This window comes from Agelaius phoeniceus, chromosome 1, assembly GCF_051311805.1.
Source record: "Agelaius phoeniceus isolate bAgePho1 chromosome 1, bAgePho1.hap1, whole genome shotgun sequence".
Taxonomy (NCBI): domain Eukaryota; kingdom Metazoa; phylum Chordata; class Aves; order Passeriformes; family Icteridae; genus Agelaius; species Agelaius phoeniceus.
In genome coordinates, this window is record NC_135265.1 from 150,691,210 (window position 1) to 150,708,857 (window position 17,648).

Genomic DNA, 17,648 nt, shown 5'->3' on the forward strand with positions numbered 1-17,648 from the left:
GAGCTGGGTGTGGAATAATGAGGTCCTCACATGCTGTCTTTAAGCTTACTTTTATCAGGAAAGAAACCAGACTTCCTATTATAATTCATCCCATTTACATAAACAAAATGTTCATAGCTATCAATCTTAAAAGCAGCAATTTCCACCAAAAAAATCTGGAAAAGACAGATATCGAAAAATAACAGTCTTGTGGCAGTTTTATGAAATAAAATTAGCAATCAAGCAAAATTACTCTGTCAAAAGACAGGGGGGGAAAGGTGGCAGTAGAGGAAACTTGGATAATCACAGAAATGCTGTGTTAGTAAAAATAACTTTTGCAAATTGAAAACTATTGTGAACACAAGGCTGGCTGCTCTTACTCCTGCACACTACTGAGGATCAAAATCAGAGATAAAAGTGACTCAGGGAGTGAGCAGGCCAAGCCACTCCTAGTCTATAAAAGGTGTGAATGAGCCACACACTTTGACAAGCTTCCACTCTAAAATCCACACGATTATGCAATGATGGTTTTCCAGCACCATTAACCATTTCTCCATTGCTCCATTAACCATTTCTCAGACTTGGAGCATCCATTTCTTTTGCCTTTCACCATTTTTTAAAGCTTAACTGCTGGCCTGCTCAGCATGCTGGAAGTGCTGCCAGTCAGCATGAAATTTGCACATTGGAGATTTTTTAGCAAAGAATTATGCAATTTTAATGTGCACTCAGAGGCCTAATGAGTTGCTAAATAAGAAGGGGCCAAACAAGTTGCATGGAAGGGCTTGTCAACACAGTAAATCACCTGAGCATAATTACACCAGTGCAATTATATCAATAAGTTTCCTTGTGTGGCAAGTCCTAACTCATATTTAATAACCAGGTGATGTTTTCACAACTCTCAGTAGGTTTTAGCACTGGGCTCATGCAATCTACATTTGCCAAGGGGAAGACTCTCTAAAACCATTTTTCTAAAATCTCCAAATGAAATGAAGGTGAAGGGAGCTTTATTTGAAAGCATCACTTTGGGTTAAGGTTTCCAATATCAGATAATGGGGCTGCTCTTCCAGATGATTACTGAAGGTGTTTCAGGTACAACCACTGTGCACATTCACTGCTGCCTCCAGGTCAGTGTCTGATGCCATCACACAGACCCAGAGAGGATGCATCACTCCTTGGGCAAAAAAAGGGATTTAATAACTTGTCCTCAACTACTGAGCAGCTATTTTGCCTCCAGAACTGCAAGAAATAAATAAAATGACAAATGTGTTCATCATGACCAGGTTAAAAAGAACCAATACTGGCAAAGGAACACCCTCCAGCAGCTGCTGCAGAGGAGCAGAGGATCATGAACACAGAGCAACACGGGTGGGAAGAGACCAGGCTGACTTGTCAAGTTTTGAATATCTCAAAGAACGGAGTTTCCACAACACCTCTACAATCTGTTCCACCCCCATGGTAAAATAAACTCGCCTTCTACTCAACTGGAGTTTCCTGTGCTCCAGCTTCTGCCCTGCTCTGGTGCACCTGCCACAGGACTGGCTCCATCTGCTCCAAAGGCTCCCCTCAGCCCCTTGGAGAAGCTGAAGATCACCAAGATCACACCTTCTCCTCCCCTTCCTAAGGCTGAACCCACTGATTCCCTGCACCTCTCCTGGTGTGCCACATGCTCCTTCCCCCAGTGCCCAAGGGCCATGTCCCCTCCTGGAAGTGCTCTTTGGAGTGGGAGGAAGGGAGACTTGGAAAGGGGACACCCCACACCAGGGGAAACAGGATTTCCACAAAGAGTTATTCAACTAACAGAAGGAATCCAGAAAGAATGTGGAAAACACCCAGTACAGATCTGGGCCAAGATCTGTGCAGAGTTTTTATGTATTCTAGTCACACGTAAATAGAGCAAGAAAAGAAAATACAGGGAGTTCAGCCTTTTCTTCTTAGGACCCAACTAAAGAAGAACTTGGGGCTCTCTTCAAGTTTTCTGACTGTCTGGGTTTTATAAAGAAGTTTAACTTCTGGCTTTCTGTTAAGAACCGTTAGGGAACGATAGGAGAGAGGCTGGCAGTGTTTTCTGTGAGATAAGGGAAACCCAAAGCTGCAGCTCACAGTCCCTTGATATTTTAGGGGCAGAGGAATCTCTATGGGACCTGTAAGTCTGTCTGCTGCTCATTGAGGATGTTTTAGAGACTGGAAACCAGAAGCTCTTCAGTCAAGCTATAACATTCTTGATTAGATAATGCACAACAAAAAATGTTACAGAGGTACCTATTAATCTCCAAGAACTCAACCAGCCACAAGGAGAGCAGAGGAATGATGTAATCAGATTTTCAGTTGTCATTTTTGTCAAAACCCCACTCAAAAGGTCCTTCTGCTCTCTGAGTGAGCAGCTACCACACCTTCTAAGCACAGCATATTGCATGTGCCAAAGTGGGCTACAAGGAAAAGGGCTGGCTTAATATTGATGAGCAAAAATGAAGGAGCTGTCCTCACATTTGGTGATATTTTAAGGCCCTTGCATGACCACTGAGATGTTTGATGCTACTCTGCCAGACTGCTTCCAGCTTCTTAGTGTTGTAGTATGAAATTAAATACCTTAACAAAGAGTGAAAGTGTTGGATAAACAGCACTGCCTTCATAACTGCAATCTCATTATGTTCAGCAGATTACTCCAGACATAATTTTATTGAATAATGGGCACTTCCTGTGAAAGAATTCATGCAAAATTAACTTTCAAGTCAACCCTTTTACCTACTGAAAAATGTCCCTGCCCATGGCAGGCAGGTTGGACAGGATGATCTTCAGAGGTCCAGCCCAACCCATTCTATGATGATTTTGTCTGGAATAAGTACCCAGTTACAGATCTGCAGCTCCCTTGGTTCCCCTGATGCCTTTTTGACCTCTGAAGGACACAGACAGGACCTTTTCACAGTGCCAGAAGTGATGTGATCACTGAGAGCAGAATCACTCCAGACACCACAGGTGTGAGCTGCAGTCACAGATCAAAGGGAGAAGCCAGACATCAATCCAGCCTGCTCTGAAGTCAGGACCACATTTCAAAGAAGAATATGCAAGAACAAAAGAACTGAAGAGGAGGAGATCAAGGCTCCAGCAGAAAGCAGAATGGTTCTTTTCAGCCCAAAAAGCTGCTTCTGGACAATGTCAGCTAGCAAAAGACACCAAGTGTTAGTACTTTGCTTTCCTCCCACATTCTCCTTGTAGCCTTGACCTTCCAAGTCAGCCTCCAAATTTCTGAATACCAACAAGCTGCTTCTCACCACCTACAAATGGAGTGAGCAGTGGTAGAGCACCCCCAGAGCACCCAAAGCGCAGAACTTCCATCCTCACTGCTCACAAACCAGGTACCTTAACCAATCCCTGCACGTGGAATCTGACCAAGTCCTACCAGAACCCTTCTGAAGGGCCACAGAGAAATGCTTTTAATTACAAGCTGCAGCTTGAATTAAGTCATCCAAATAGAGAGCCTCAGCCAAACAATGGAGGGATGCTTATGGCTTACCCACAAGTCAGCAGCCCAGTTTGAAGTTAAATGTGAATTCAAAGTACAAAATAACTCCATCTTCAGACAAACTTCTACTCAATGAAGGGGGAAATGGAGAACATTCTTAGTGCTTTTTATCACATTTGACCATCATGATTCATTCCCTTTTCCATGCCTTAGAAAATGATGCTGAACTAACTCCAGATGTCTTTCCTAACCATTTGAAATACAGAATATAATGGTATTTTCTACATTCATGAAAAGCAATGCCTCCATTCCATACAATCTCTGTTCTTTGCCATTTCAAAAGACCCAAAGTGAATAAACACATATTTTAAGAGGGAACAAAAAAACCCCAACCCACCTACCAGCACCTATTGCTCCCTTCAGGCTGCTTCTCCTCCAAAGAAGGTAAGACCAGAAATTCCATATTCATCATCCCACATCATGCTTCCCTTACCCCTTGTTTGCATTTAGGTCAAGAAAGAAATGTTGCTCCCCCTCCTTCTGTACTAGCAGACACTTGGAACTGCACAGGTGTGTAGGAAACAGCCTAACCCACCCTTCACTGGGCTTCCTTGGCTTGGTTTTGGGTCACTACGAGGCTGGTAAAGCATGAACTTCTTCATCCATCAGGATTGACCCTCCCAAAAAATTCAACACACAGCCTGAAGTTTCCATCCCTGCTTGGTGTGAACATGAGACAGACAGACAAGCAATTCCATTCAGTCCCCAGGAGCACAGTGAACCCAGCTGCTGCCAGGTGCAGAGCTGAGCTCACAGCCCCATCCTTAGGTACTCCCACACCTGCACACCCAGCTGCCCCCACACAGCACCTCCAGAGCTGCACAGCTCACCCTGAGCTCCAGCACCTCAGGCTTTCAATGGTTTTTTCCTCCTCAGAGACACTAAGAAGTGGTCTCTGCACTACAGCCCACGAGAGGATGCTGGAGAAATCAAATGCCCTGAAGCAGAGTCAGAGTTCTCAGCAGTGCTGCTCCCCCACCATCACACCCCATCCTCTCCTCCTGCATTTCCAGAGCCACCAGTGCCCACATGCACACCAGCTCCACTGAATTCATGAGTTTAATGGCTCAGGCTCTATTCCATGGCCACTGGCATGGTTTTCCATGTGCTGGGCCTCACCAGCTGGGAGCTGGTGCCACAGAGGCCCCAGATCCACGTTCCCTGTGGGATCTGCATTGTGCACAACTTAATGAAACACAGAAGTGATTCATCCTCAGCTAACTAAAGAAAGAAGTTAGGATGGTTCTGCTTTGAGTTGTACCTTTGCAAGCACATTTCATACTCACACAGACTTTGGCTGGCAGTGGTTTTGTGCAAAATGTAAAAATAAAAATTAAGTTGTCTTCATTCCTTAACAGTTTTTAATATACAAAACTCAACTGTAGAGCTGTAATTCAGAAATAGTCATGTCTTCCATGGGAAAAAAACCAATCTTTTCCCATACCCACACTGGATTAATCTACAAACACATGAACACTCTCGTGGTTTAGGTTCAGAGTAGAAAATTCCCAGCTGAGATCCGAGGTTATGCTTTATTTTATCATTTTAGATAGTGAAGGCAGCTGTAGCAGCATCTTCAACATGCAGCAGTATCTCCTGTGGTTTCCAGAGATAGGGTTGTGGTTTTCAGCATCATTGCAAAGAGGGCAAAATGCAGGTTCCTAATAGTGGAATAACTGAGCTATTACAGGGTGTAGGCTGGCAGCAGAAGTTCCCTTTCAGAATTTTTTTTTTCCATTACACCACAGGGTTTTTTCCTCCACCTGCTTCTTGTAAGCAACTGATGTTCTCATATTACCTGATACAAACTAAACCAGCTATGAAACATAAAAAAAGTCACATAAAAGTTTGATACAGAGGGGCCTCCCTGAAATTTGACATTAATGGGAATTTGCAAGTCAAACAATTAGGAAAAAAACACCACTACTGTGTTCTTATCACATAACGAGACCCAGACAACAAAGCTTCATTTCCCTGCCCTGGCAGGAAGTTTCCTCCTTCTGAAAGAAGCTCTGACTTTTAAACACACCCTTATGCAAATATTCTGAATCCCTGTGAGATATTCCTAAAAATTCCCTCATTAAACACTGAAGCTCTTCTGAAAATGAAATGCACTGGTTCACCGAGAAATTCATTCTTCTGCGTTGTCATTTCTACATGAACCTGGATTTCTGCTCTATTTTATTTTTTGTTTTGCTTATGGTTTGGAGGGTTGGTGGTTTTTGGGGTTTTCTATTTAAACCTGTGTCTCTCAGTAGAGAGAGTTATGTTTCACAACAGAAATATCCAGCAGAGCTGAAGTTGACAAGTAATATTATTTGAGAAAGTTTCTGTTTCACTGGCAGTAAAAAACCACAAACAAGAGAAATGCCCTGCTCTCCCAACGCCTTGTCCTCCATGAGGATTTCAGATATGATGGAGGAGTGTGATGGGGCAAGAGTGTAAAACCAACAGAGAAATTAATTAAAAAAGCCCACAAAAACCAGCAGAAAAGGAGCATTCAGTGCAAACCACAAGCTGCATGAAAGGACAAAGAAAGAAGTTCATTACCAAAGTCAAGAACACAGCAACATTTAGACAGGAATTCACCCTCCCTATGAACAGATGCCTGTCCTTTAATAGCAAACACTTGCTAAACAAGCTTCAGAAGGTATATAATGAGGCCCCAGTAATAATTATGTTTTAAAGTTTTATTCATCTACATGACAGGTTTAACTTCAAACAATTTTTTGATTGATCTAGCTAAGCCAGTGAAACCTCCACTCTTGGGAATTCTCCTAAAATTGGCTTATTTAAAATAAATCTAAATTAGCACATCCACACACACTTCCTACTACTAAATTAAAATTAAAATTTCATTATTTTCTCACATTAATAAGCTCCTGTGTAAATTTCAAGACTAAACTAGGAACATAAAAAAGCATTGCTGAGACAAAAAGTTGCAATTTTCTGACACGAGCAGCTGGAACAGAGCCACCCATGGTGTCCAACACTGCCAAGGCACACAAGAGTTACTTTTTTCCTAGACTATATACAAAATCATAAATATCACTTGATAACTTGATACACTTGATACATTTCAGAAGTGTATTTTCAAGCTTCCCAAGATAACATGCTGAGATTAGTTTACTTCTCAAAAAAAAGAAAATTTCAGTTTTGCTCTGCATCTGCTCATGTTACACCCAACACAGGCTGGAGGTGACACAAGGAGACAGTAAATTCATGTACTCTTTAAACATAGTCTTCAGACTCACACATATTTTATTAAGAATATTCTCCACCTTCTGATTATAAAGCAGCTTGTACAAGGGAATTCAATCAGGTTGTGCCAGGAGAGCTTTTGGGAAAAACTGCAGGGCTCAAAAGTGCAGATGAACAGCCCATAACTGGAGTTATTCTGCATCTCTGAAAAGTTAAATATTTTAATGCTTTCCCAAAGACAGAGACTTGCATGACTCCACACTTATTAATGTTGGGACCTGGTCCCCAACAACTTCACTACAGAGGACAATAAAGTCCCATACAAGACAGAACTGGAAAAATAGAACAGGACAAACAAATTACAACAGGAGAGAACAAATCACCCTCACCACACCTGTGATTAAAAAAATAAATAAATCCTTTTCACAACCCAAACAGTAACAAAATTTGGTAGCACTGTGGACAGCTCAATGAGCACCCAATTCAAAAGAAAAACCTCAAAGCAAGCTTTGGACTGCCTTGATTATGCCAGGATCCACAGTACTTTCCAAACTAAATCAAAGGTTTGCTTCCACCATGGCTGGGTCCAGTTTTGTGAAGTCATAAAGTAAAAAAAAAATAGCCAAACAAAACTTTCCTTCCTAGAAAGCCTGGACACCAGGTGCCACGTGGCTTCACAGCTGCAGCACAGCTACAGAGCAGGGTATTTAGGAGAAGCAATTTTGCTTAATATGAAATGCAAAGACAGAGTACAGAAACAGATGAAATAATGCTGACACAAAAACTTTTTATTTGAAAGCACCAAATATTGTTCTGAAAAGAGAACAATAAAAGCAAAACAATTAATATAGAGAGGTTAAAATGAATTGCACTGATCTGTGGTGCTCACTAAACAGACTAAAAGACACCACTGATTAAAACAGTCCTGAGTATATAAAAATACAAGCATCACCTCAGTCTCGAGGAGTTAAAAAAACTCCACTTCCTGGACAGTACTAGAAAGTCTCTTCAAAGCACAACTTCTTAGAAATGGCTACCACAGGGACTCACAAATTACAGCTCTGCTGTAGAACATGACAGACACTACACAAACTCAGTTTACCTGGGGCTGATACTATCCAGGTCTGTCTTTTCCCATTTTCTGCAGTATAAAAGGTATCATGAAATTTTTAAGTTCAAATTTGTGCATTACAATATATGTGGGGAAAAAAACCCCCAACCAAAAATCCCTTTGCACTGAATTCAAAGTGCTGTGCTTCTCCAGTCAATAGAATAAGAGACATTTTACATTCTAGTGGGCAGCTTTGTGAGTACATCAGAGAGGAAGCAAGATACTAAAACAAATTAATTGGACAATGCATGGAACAGATCCCTACAGTCAATCCCACAGCCACTACAGTCAAAACTACGTAATATTTTCCACCAGCTTTTTTTTTTTTTTCTCTAGTTCATAACTTACCAAAAATAAGATACTGGAGGCTGACTTTTCTTCATTTAGAGATTTAGATATAATTTCTGGTAAGCTGAACATTAGAAACTTCATCACTAAAAACAGGACCAAGTATTTTGCATAAATATCAAGTAAGGTAAGCAAAACACCAAAATTCTGACGGCCCTTACAAAGTTCTGTGAAGCTGTTGTCAGGACAGGTTTAGCCAACATGAACAGGACTTTCAGCAGGCATGTAAAGTTCCTAATTAGTTAAAACTATCTGTGCTTGCAAAGCCAATTTAGCAGAAGTTTGCTGTGTTCATTGGCTGATCCCTGTGATTTCTGGAAGGCCAGAAGTGTTTAGAAGGGCTGGTTTCTGAAATGGAAAAATCTCTCCCTCCTATACAGTTCTAAGGGGTACAAGAACATCAGATTATCATCTAAGGCAATTTTTTCTTACTGAATTAAAGCATTTATATCCCTTTTCCACCCTTCTGTGCAAAAGAGGCAGACTGGTGGTGATAGCAGTGAAGGAAGGGCTACAAATTGTGAAAAAAGAACTTTCCTGGAAGTTAGCAAGGTTTGCTGTTCTCTGCACTGCTTCTGTACATTCCAGTGCACCACTAAATATGTACGAGCACACAACAGTTCTGCAAAAGTGAGAAACTTCAAGATGAAGTAAAAATAAGTCCACAAAATCCCATGTAACTGCAAAGTCAGCATGAGAATCACTGCTGAAAAAGATGTTGCACTTTTCAATAGCAAACAGCACAGCTCAGTTCACCGAGGAAGGGAGAAAGTTTGGTGTCACATCTGACACCACCAATTATCTTTCCATCAAACCACCTCATCTTTAAGCCACCTGAAGACAACACAGTTATCTGAGGCAACATAATGATAGAGAATTTTTCTTTCCTTAGGAAAATATATTGGTCATGGCAGCAACACATTTGCAAAAAGTCATGCTGTGTTTTCTAGGCTGTAACTTTGTCAAATGCAATTTCAATTTTAGCAAAAATGAAAAGAGCTGAGGCTGCATATGAAGCTTTCATTCCCTCCTCTTTGTATGGCAGCCTACAAGGAGTTTCAGCATTAATTCATGGTCTAAAATTAAGCCAAAGAAACTGGATGACTCTGTGATACCAGCAGCAGGGTAAGAGCAGGTCCACATTCACCCCCAAGAGAACAGAAAGAGATTTTTTAAGAAGAGAAAAACACACCTTTAACAGAATGTACAGGGGAAACATGCACTGCCAGTGAAACACAAGGTAAGAGGACACTGGTGGATTAAATTCAAGCAGATGAAGATATTGCCATTTCTACTACCCCAGGTAAGGCATGAGCACATTCTTCCTTCCCTGCACTACAATTTAAGACTGAAGACTCTCAAAGAGAATCAACATCTAACATCCAAAATCTTCAAGAAAATATATGGAAGGCAAAAACAAGTACCTGCACTGAAATTCTAAACAGACTTATAAGTTTCTACAGTCTATTCACAATTTTTAAAGGGTAACTTAAAACTAAATTACAAGAAAATAACTCTAGTTCCACTAATTTAATAGAGGTGTTTTTTGTGCCAGGGAAAAAAAGTTGGTATTTCACATGCAAAGCTATAATCAACTTCACACTCTTTTTCAGACAATTGCTGCTTCAAAAATAAATTAGGACCCTCAGCATAAGGCAAAACCAAATATCCTTTCAAAAAATAAAAGAGAAATCTGTGGTGTGTAAAGTTTAGAATTAATAAATACATTAAGACCTAGAAGTGCAAGTTCCAGAAGTTTATGCAGCTTTTAATCGAATCTTTTAACTGAATGACAGTACTTTTATTATGACATTTTTCTGTCCTTCTAAAAAAAGTACACCAAAAAGTACCAGTATCAAGCTTTTTCTGCAAAAAAAAGAATTCCCTCTCAGATTTTCAGATTCTTGACTTTTCACACTTTCTTGAAGCTAAAAAAAGGGTATGGACACAATGTCAACAGCAAATTCAACACCACGTCAAGAACTCAGAGAGTATCTGGGAAAAAGCAAAAAGGGATCATTAATTCCCTAATTATGGAAACAGTGATTTCGTGACAACCCCTTCATGTACAAAACTCCACCTCACTCCCGACATAACAGCGTGTTTGAACAAACTTTGCACGTTCAGCAGCAATGTTTTGAAATCAGTCAGATACGGCCTCCTAACTTGCCTGATACTGTTTCCAGAAAAAGAATTAAGTCTAAAATAGCAAACCCTGTGGCAAATTGAGCGGCTCCTCTGGCAGGAGGCCAGCACCAGGGGCACCCTCGGATGGGCTTGGCTGCAGAGCCCAGTTTGGACACGAACTGGGAGAGCAAAGCAGCTCCTGAGCATCAGCAGTGTCCGGACAGAGCAGAGATGAATGGAGCCTTTCCCTGGTGTCAAGGATGTGCTGACAGACCTGGAGAGGCTGCAGCTCTCTGCTGTGTTCACAGCAGCTCCGGCCCGGTGAGGGGTTGGAAACCACACTTGTGCTCTCTCCGCCGAGCAGGATTTCACACACAGTGGGTTTGTAGTTTTCAGATTAACATGTGGCAGGCGACTTCACAGTCCCTGCTTCCAGGCTGGCTCGCTCTAATAAAACAGAACAGCCACGCTCTAATAAAAATCTCCACGATGCCCTGCCTGGTGTGTGGAGCAGGAAGCTGCCGGGGCTGCCAGAAGCCACTGAGCTGCCGAGGCTGCCCGTGGGTGATTTCACAGGAAGGAAGCGGAGCCTCGCTCCCCATGTGCAGAACAACTCGCAGCTCCCAGCCCGGCACAGACGCGGCCGCTGCCCAGGCAAAGGGCTGAGCCACCCCGATAAACTCGGAAGTAAACAAGGCACAAGAGGAGCTCGGCCGGAGACACACAGGGTGACAACAACAACCACCCAGAACTTGGTGAAAGTACAGCAGTGGCAGGAGCCCGAGGTGAAGAGGTTGTTGTTCCAGGAAGGGGAAAGCATTCCTACACACCAAACGTGGGTCCCTGATGGCAAACAGCAGCCACCAGCTGGGAGATCATTCCAAGTGAAAGGGAAACTGGTAGGATCAGATAGAGAGCAAATAAAGATAAAGAGACTCCCACAGATGAAACTACTCTCAGCCCATATGCTGGTAATATTTTTAATTATCTGTCTCCTTAAGCACAATTTTGAACAAGATCTATCGCCAGGAGGTGAACGCAGCAACACCGTGAGCACCTGTAAACTGAAAGCGTAGCTGTGCCTGAGCAAGGGAACCCGACCAGAAACCAGCACAGGATTACACCGACAGCTCTACAGTTATTGGTGCTGAAATGTGCAAATGGTGTTACTACACATGAAAGCAAGACCTCGAACGTCAGCGTGGGGACACAGAGCTGTAGAGACCTGTCTGCCTGCTGTGCCAGCAAGAGCCCGGTGAGAAAGTAAAAACAGAGGAGCTGTGCTTCAAGAGGAAAATAATCATCCTGATTGTCTTTCCTGATTATTGCCCCTTCAGGAGAACCAAGTCAGAGGGAAAAAAAAGGAAAAAAAAAAAAAAAAGCCAACACCTAATTGTAGACCCCAAGATATTAATGCTTTTACAGAAGCATCTGTAAGAGGAGCACTAAAAGACATTTCAGTTACAGGTCCTGTATTTCCCTACACCAGTCCTTGCTAGATTATCCCTCTAAGGAAAGAAATTTTATGCAAAACAACTGAGAACGGTAGCACAAAATGAAGTTCCATTTATTTTGAAACTTTTCTAAAAGAAAACTAGGTGCCAGTCATCCAAACACTGTTGTTTCTACATAAGAATTCTCACCGCAGAAACAGCTTAACGCTAAAAAGGAGAAAACATCGTGTCATACTAACTGCCCGAATTCGCACAGTACTGATCTGTATTTCCCCAAAGTGATACTAAACCTTCCTTAGAGAGTTGCTAACCCTTCTTTGCACATCCACCTTTCCTTCGCTCCCACACAGAGCGAGCATGAGGACACCCAAGGCAGCCCTCACCTCTCGCAGCCCTCCCGACATGCGGGCGCTTCCCCCGCACCTCCCCAGCTCAACTATCGCGGCGCGGCCGCGGGCGAACACGCGGCCAGCCGGGAATCCCAGGATGGAGCCGGGAGAGAGGAAATGGAGACCCCGGTCCGCAGCGGGAGCCGCGCCGGCCTCAGGGCTCGGCAGAGGGAGGGGGGAGCGGGGCAGGGAAGGCGACCCTCCCCTCAGAGGGGCCTCCGGACACGCGGCCCTGCCCGAGGTGGCGGCGGCGCCCTGACCCTCCTTCCTCCCCCGGCCAGCACGGCCGCCGCTCCAGCCAGGCCCGAGCCGGGGGGGACGAGGCGCTCCCGAGGCTCCTCATGGACACGGACCGGGAAAGCCGCTCCGGGGGGAGCGGAGGAGGGAAACAAACCCGGGCAAAGCTCACCGGGTCCGGCGGAGGGGGCTCCCGGGTACATGTCTCCGTGTGTGCGGCGGCGGAGGCGGCGGCGGCTCCAGGGGAGGGCACGGGGGAGGGAGCGAGCCCGAGCCCCGGCTACGCTGTCGGGGGAAGGGGAGGAGGAGGAGGAAGGAAAGGGGAGGGGGAAGGAAAAGAAAAGGGGAGAGAAGAAAAAAAAAAAAAAAAAAAAAAAAAAAAAAAAAAAAAAAAAAAAAGAAAGAGGGAGGAGGAGGAGGGCCGGGAATCCAGGTTACTCGTCGGCACTGAGGAGCGGGGAGGGGAGGAGGAGGAGCCGCGGGGTCACGGGGAAGGGGCGCCCCGCCCTCCGGCCGGGCGGGCGGGAAGCGGCCGCAGCAGCGGGACGGGGATTCGAGCGCTGCCGAGCCGAGGGGCCCCGATCCCTGCCTGCACCCTCCGTTCCCTGCCTGAGCCTGCAGCCCCCGTTCCCAGCCCGCAGCCCCGGATCCCAGCCCGCAGCCCCGGATCCCAGTCCGCAGCCCCCGATCCCAGCCCGCAGCCCCCGTTCCCAGCCTGCAGCTCCCGATTCCAGCCCACAGCCCCCGATCCCAGCCCGCAGCCCCGGATCCCAGCCCACAGCCCCCGTTCCCAGCCCGCAGCCCCCGATCCCAGCCCACAGCCCCCGTTCCCAGCCCGCAGTTCCCGATCCCAGCCTGCAGTCCCCGCTCCCTGCCTGCAGCCCCTGCCTGAGCTCTGCCTGCGGAGTCACGGAATCAGCCAGGTTGGAAAAGTCCTCGGAGGTCACCGAGTCCAGCCTATGAGCGGACATCACCGCGTCAACCGGACCAGAGCACAAAGCGCCATGTCCAGTCTTTAAACACATCCAGGGCTGGTGACTCCGCCACCACCCTGGGCAGCCCATTCCAATGTTTAATCACCCTTGCTGTGAAGAAACTCCACTTAATGTCCAGCCTAAACCTCCCCTGGCGCAGTTTAAGACTATGTTCTGTCATCCTGTGGCTTTCAGCGAGACCTTGGAAAATGACTTTGTGCCTCTAGCACTCTCTCCATTATCTCTCCTATTACATGTTTGAAAGGTATGCTGGAATTACATCAGCATTAAACATACTGCTGGATCTTGAGTTAAATTTTGATTTGTTTGTTTATATTCTTTTATTCCTTCTGTTGCTCTGAAAACCTCAGCTCAGTTACCTCATGGATTCCCATATCCACTTTTAGTCATATCTGTGAAACCCAGCTGTGGTGGGGTTGCCTTATTGTCCTTATCAACCAGGTAATGTCTGGTACTGTACACATGTAAGTTTAGTACAACCAGATAATGTACTGGGGAAAACAAAGTAGAAAGGATGTGAAAGAGGCAGAGTACTGATCAGTATGATGCACTGAGACCCTGGAGATATTCCTGGAGGAATTTAAAAGACATGGATGTGGCATGTGGGGACATAGGTTAGTGATGGGCTTGGCAATGCTGGGTTAATGGTTGGACTTGATGATCTTAAACGTATTTTCCAACTTAAACAATTCTGTGATTCCACATCAGACATGATAATTCCTGCAGGAACTGTCATCCTTTTGTAGTCACCTAATTAGTACCTCTTCCTTTCAGAAGAAAGTAGGAAAAATAAAGTTAAACTTGCTAAGGAGGCAAAAAGCAAGTTAATGATGCTCACTTCCACTGGAGCTACCTACAGAGTTCCAGCACAGCCATGATCTATACTTTCAATCACCTCCTCCATGTTGATGTGGAAGCCTTTAAAAAATTCATGCAGTTTTTAACCCAGAACAGTCAAGGCCCATCAAGGTCAACTGAATTCCTTCACCAAGTATTATCTGCCGAAGAGCAAGGCAAACACAGCTTGCAGTGTTCCTCAAGCCAATTAATATCCTTCTTCATCAGTTCACATCTCAAGTGATACAGAAGCATCTCACTGTTCCAAAGTATTTACTCTCCCCTTTGGGTCATACTTGCAGATATTCCAGGGCTACTATTAACAGCTCAGCTTTCACTTCAAGTGAACTGTTCCTGAAACCATTGTCACCACTGCAGTTTCCACTGGAGTGATTTTGGATCTGTCTCCATTCCAGGCTTCTCAAATTGCTGGAAAGTAAAGATTTACCCCTAACTATAAACAAATAAAGGACAAAATTATGGGTCAACTTTAGTTTTAAAGCAAAGCCAAGCAGCTCTAGCAAAAAGATAAACAAAGGAGCTGGCAAAGGGATTGCTGTTTTCCTCCCTGTGAGGAGCTGGGTAACATTTTTTCACAACCACCAATAATTTCTGGTGTATATAACCATACTAGAGGCTGAAAAAGAGGGTGGATGGGGAAAAATCCCCAAAAACAAGAGACAGAAGAGAATTATCTGAGGCACATTTGGCCTTTCTGCTGAGGTAGCAGGAGAAAAACATGCAGTTTCTGCATCAACATCTAATTTTTTGATGCTATATTTAAACCAATCTCTTCAACCTGATTAGGAATATAACCTTCTCTAAGATTAGACATACTATTGTGCCTGTTAGACCTGCATTTAAGAAAGAAAAGGGATAAAACACACTGACAACTTTCTGGAAATGTTCACTGGACTAATTTGGTCACCCTGGCTATCAGCACTGACTTATGCTGAACCTACAAGTCCACTCTGGTACTGTGGTAGCAGTTTGAAAATAATAAGCTAACAAGCATCACAAGACAGGTGAAATATAAGGGGAGATTTTACAAAACACTAAACATATATCTCACACTTCCTTCTGGCTCCACAGAATCCTCTGCAATTGATTTCAGAAATTCCCTGAAAAACAGAGATCATGAAAATGGCAATTAATGCCTCAAACATCCTAGAGTGCAACAGTCTTGTACTGATTTAAAGCTGATTTCTCTGGATTTAGCACTTAATAAGCAAAAGCATTTGTCACTGTTCATACAAGACTGTAGAACTGCACAGTCAGCTAAATAATAAACTAAATTGTTTTATTTAAGCACAGTTTTCCCATGTGGAAGTGCTGCTGTTCCTCAGGTATATTTTCATGGTGCTGAGCACTTCCAGCAGCATTTCTGTGCAGCTGAGGAAAAAGAGTTCCAGCTCTCTTCTGCCTCTGTTCACACACTCATTTTGGGCCATGTCACTTGCTTCATTTCCAATGCTTTCTGTCACTCACAACTGCTGTTTTGGAGCACAGTGAAACCTAATTATGCCTTACTGGGCCATTTCACCCAAAAAAGGCTTCAGTTCTTGAAAAGGTTTGTTCTGAAAGAGAGGTTTGAAAGCTCTGTAACAGCCTTCTTTTAAGCATGGTCTTTATATGCTGTATTAACAATTATATGGTAGTGTAAGAACAGCTGCTTAAATGCTTAAAATTAGGTTTTTCTAAAGAAAAAAAAAAGAGTGACTGTTGGGCACAATACCTGTCTTAACTGCTGTATTTCAAGATGACATTTCCCAGAACTGATATCTGTCACAGAAGAAATTATTAATTTTGGAAAAAAGCACATTCTAATAATTCTGGAAGCAAAGACGGTATTTAGGAGCAGCATTTTAAAATTCTCTATAGCACCAGCAGCAATCTGGGGAAAATATTTTATATACAAATAGGCCAGTGACAAATGATAGAGCTTTTCTTTTCATGAGAAAACATACCTTGATCTCCCTAAGTAACAGCCACTCCCATTTTAAATGGAATTAATTTTAAAACCCCCCAGAGTTTATAAATGTCTGACAGTCATTGCTTACAGTGATATAGTAGCAAAAAATTTCACTCAGAGCTGGAAGATGTAAATTTTATTCTTGACTTGGAGCGGATTTAGGCTTATATTTGCCATCTCTCAACTGGCCTAGCTTTTAAGATGTTGTCCTGGAGAACATGCATTAGACCTGTCACATATTCTGCATTCTGCTTTACAAAAGAATTTAAAATCAGAACCAAAGTGAAGTCCATGGCTCTGTGCCCTGAAGTGTTCACATTTTACAAAGACTTTGAGGGTTCTGGTTCCCTGCTCAGGAACTGTTTGTTATGTTAACAATTAAATATTTAACCACAATGAATCACAGTGGAGGAGCCAAGACATGATTTTTGAGTTTCTATAATCAGATAACTGTCCCAACTACCAAGCTACAAAGCTGCGTTTGACTTATTTTGTCAAATGAATTGCAATAATAATTTCTAAAAAAACAGAACAAAACAAAACAACTAATTATCATTAGATTACTAACTTCAGTTCATTCAAAAAGACAATTTTTCCAGGTGATCAGGATCAACAATGCAACAATTCAACTTGATGGAAAAGATGCAGCACCACCTATTGGGGATGTGTTACACACACTGGTTGTTACAGTTTCAAGAAGTACCAGAGTTTTGTTCTTTAGTGTAATAACCTTGTTACAAGGGGGAAAAAACCCCAAAAAACAAAACAGAAACAAAACAGAAACAAAAAAAAAAAAACCACAAAAAAACCCCAAAAAACCCCCCAAACAACAACAACGACCAAAAAAAAAAAAAAAACCACAAAACCAAACAAACCAAACAAACAAACAGAAAAGACAAAAAAACCCCAACTAGGAAAAAAGGACTTTCCAAAAAGAAGATAAACGAAGTAAATACTGTACCTGAGACCATCCACCAAGAAAAAAGCATGTCCCTAAGTGCCACATTTAGATGTCTTTTAAATACCTCCAAGGCTCTTGGCTCAATCCCTTCCCTAGGCAGCCTGTTCCAATGCTTGACCATCCTTTCCATGCAGGAATTTTTCTTAATAGTGAATCTAAACTTCCCTGAGCACAACTTAATGTAATTTTCTCTCCTCCTAGTATTAGAAGAGACCAACTCCCACCTGGTTTCAGCCTCCTGTTAGTCAGCTCCTTCCCTCCCCAGCTTTGTTCCTTTTCTTCAGAAAGGCTCCAATGTCCTTCTTGTAGCAAAGAACCCAAATCTGAACACAGTACTCGAGGTGTGGCCTCACCAGTGCTGAGTACAGGGGGGCAGTCACTGCCCTGGTCCTGCTGGCCACACTCTGCCTTTGGTCACTGAGAAACTGCAGCCTGGAGAGCTGGAGAGAGGTGCATTAAGGAGAGAAGAATCACCTCAGGAAGGTTAAAAGCAGCAACAAAATACTTAAGCAAGGAT

The 17,648-nt window shown here is 43.4% G+C and overlaps 1 protein-coding gene across 1 annotated transcript in view; it reads right to left on the reverse strand.

Annotated features, from left to right (window-relative positions):
• The window catches only part of AGO2 (argonaute RISC catalytic component 2), a 58,288-nt gene extending 45,526 nt beyond the window's left edge, over nt 1–12,762 (reverse strand). Inside the window, exon 1 of the mRNA XM_054637225.2 lies at nt 12,539–12,762. Coding sequence (XP_054493200.1) covers nt 12,539–12,569 — 31 coding nt within the window. The 5' untranslated portion in view covers nt 12,570–12,762. The remainder of the gene's footprint in view (nt 1–12,538) is intronic.
• Nucleotides 12,763–17,648: the final 4,886 nt, after the last annotated feature.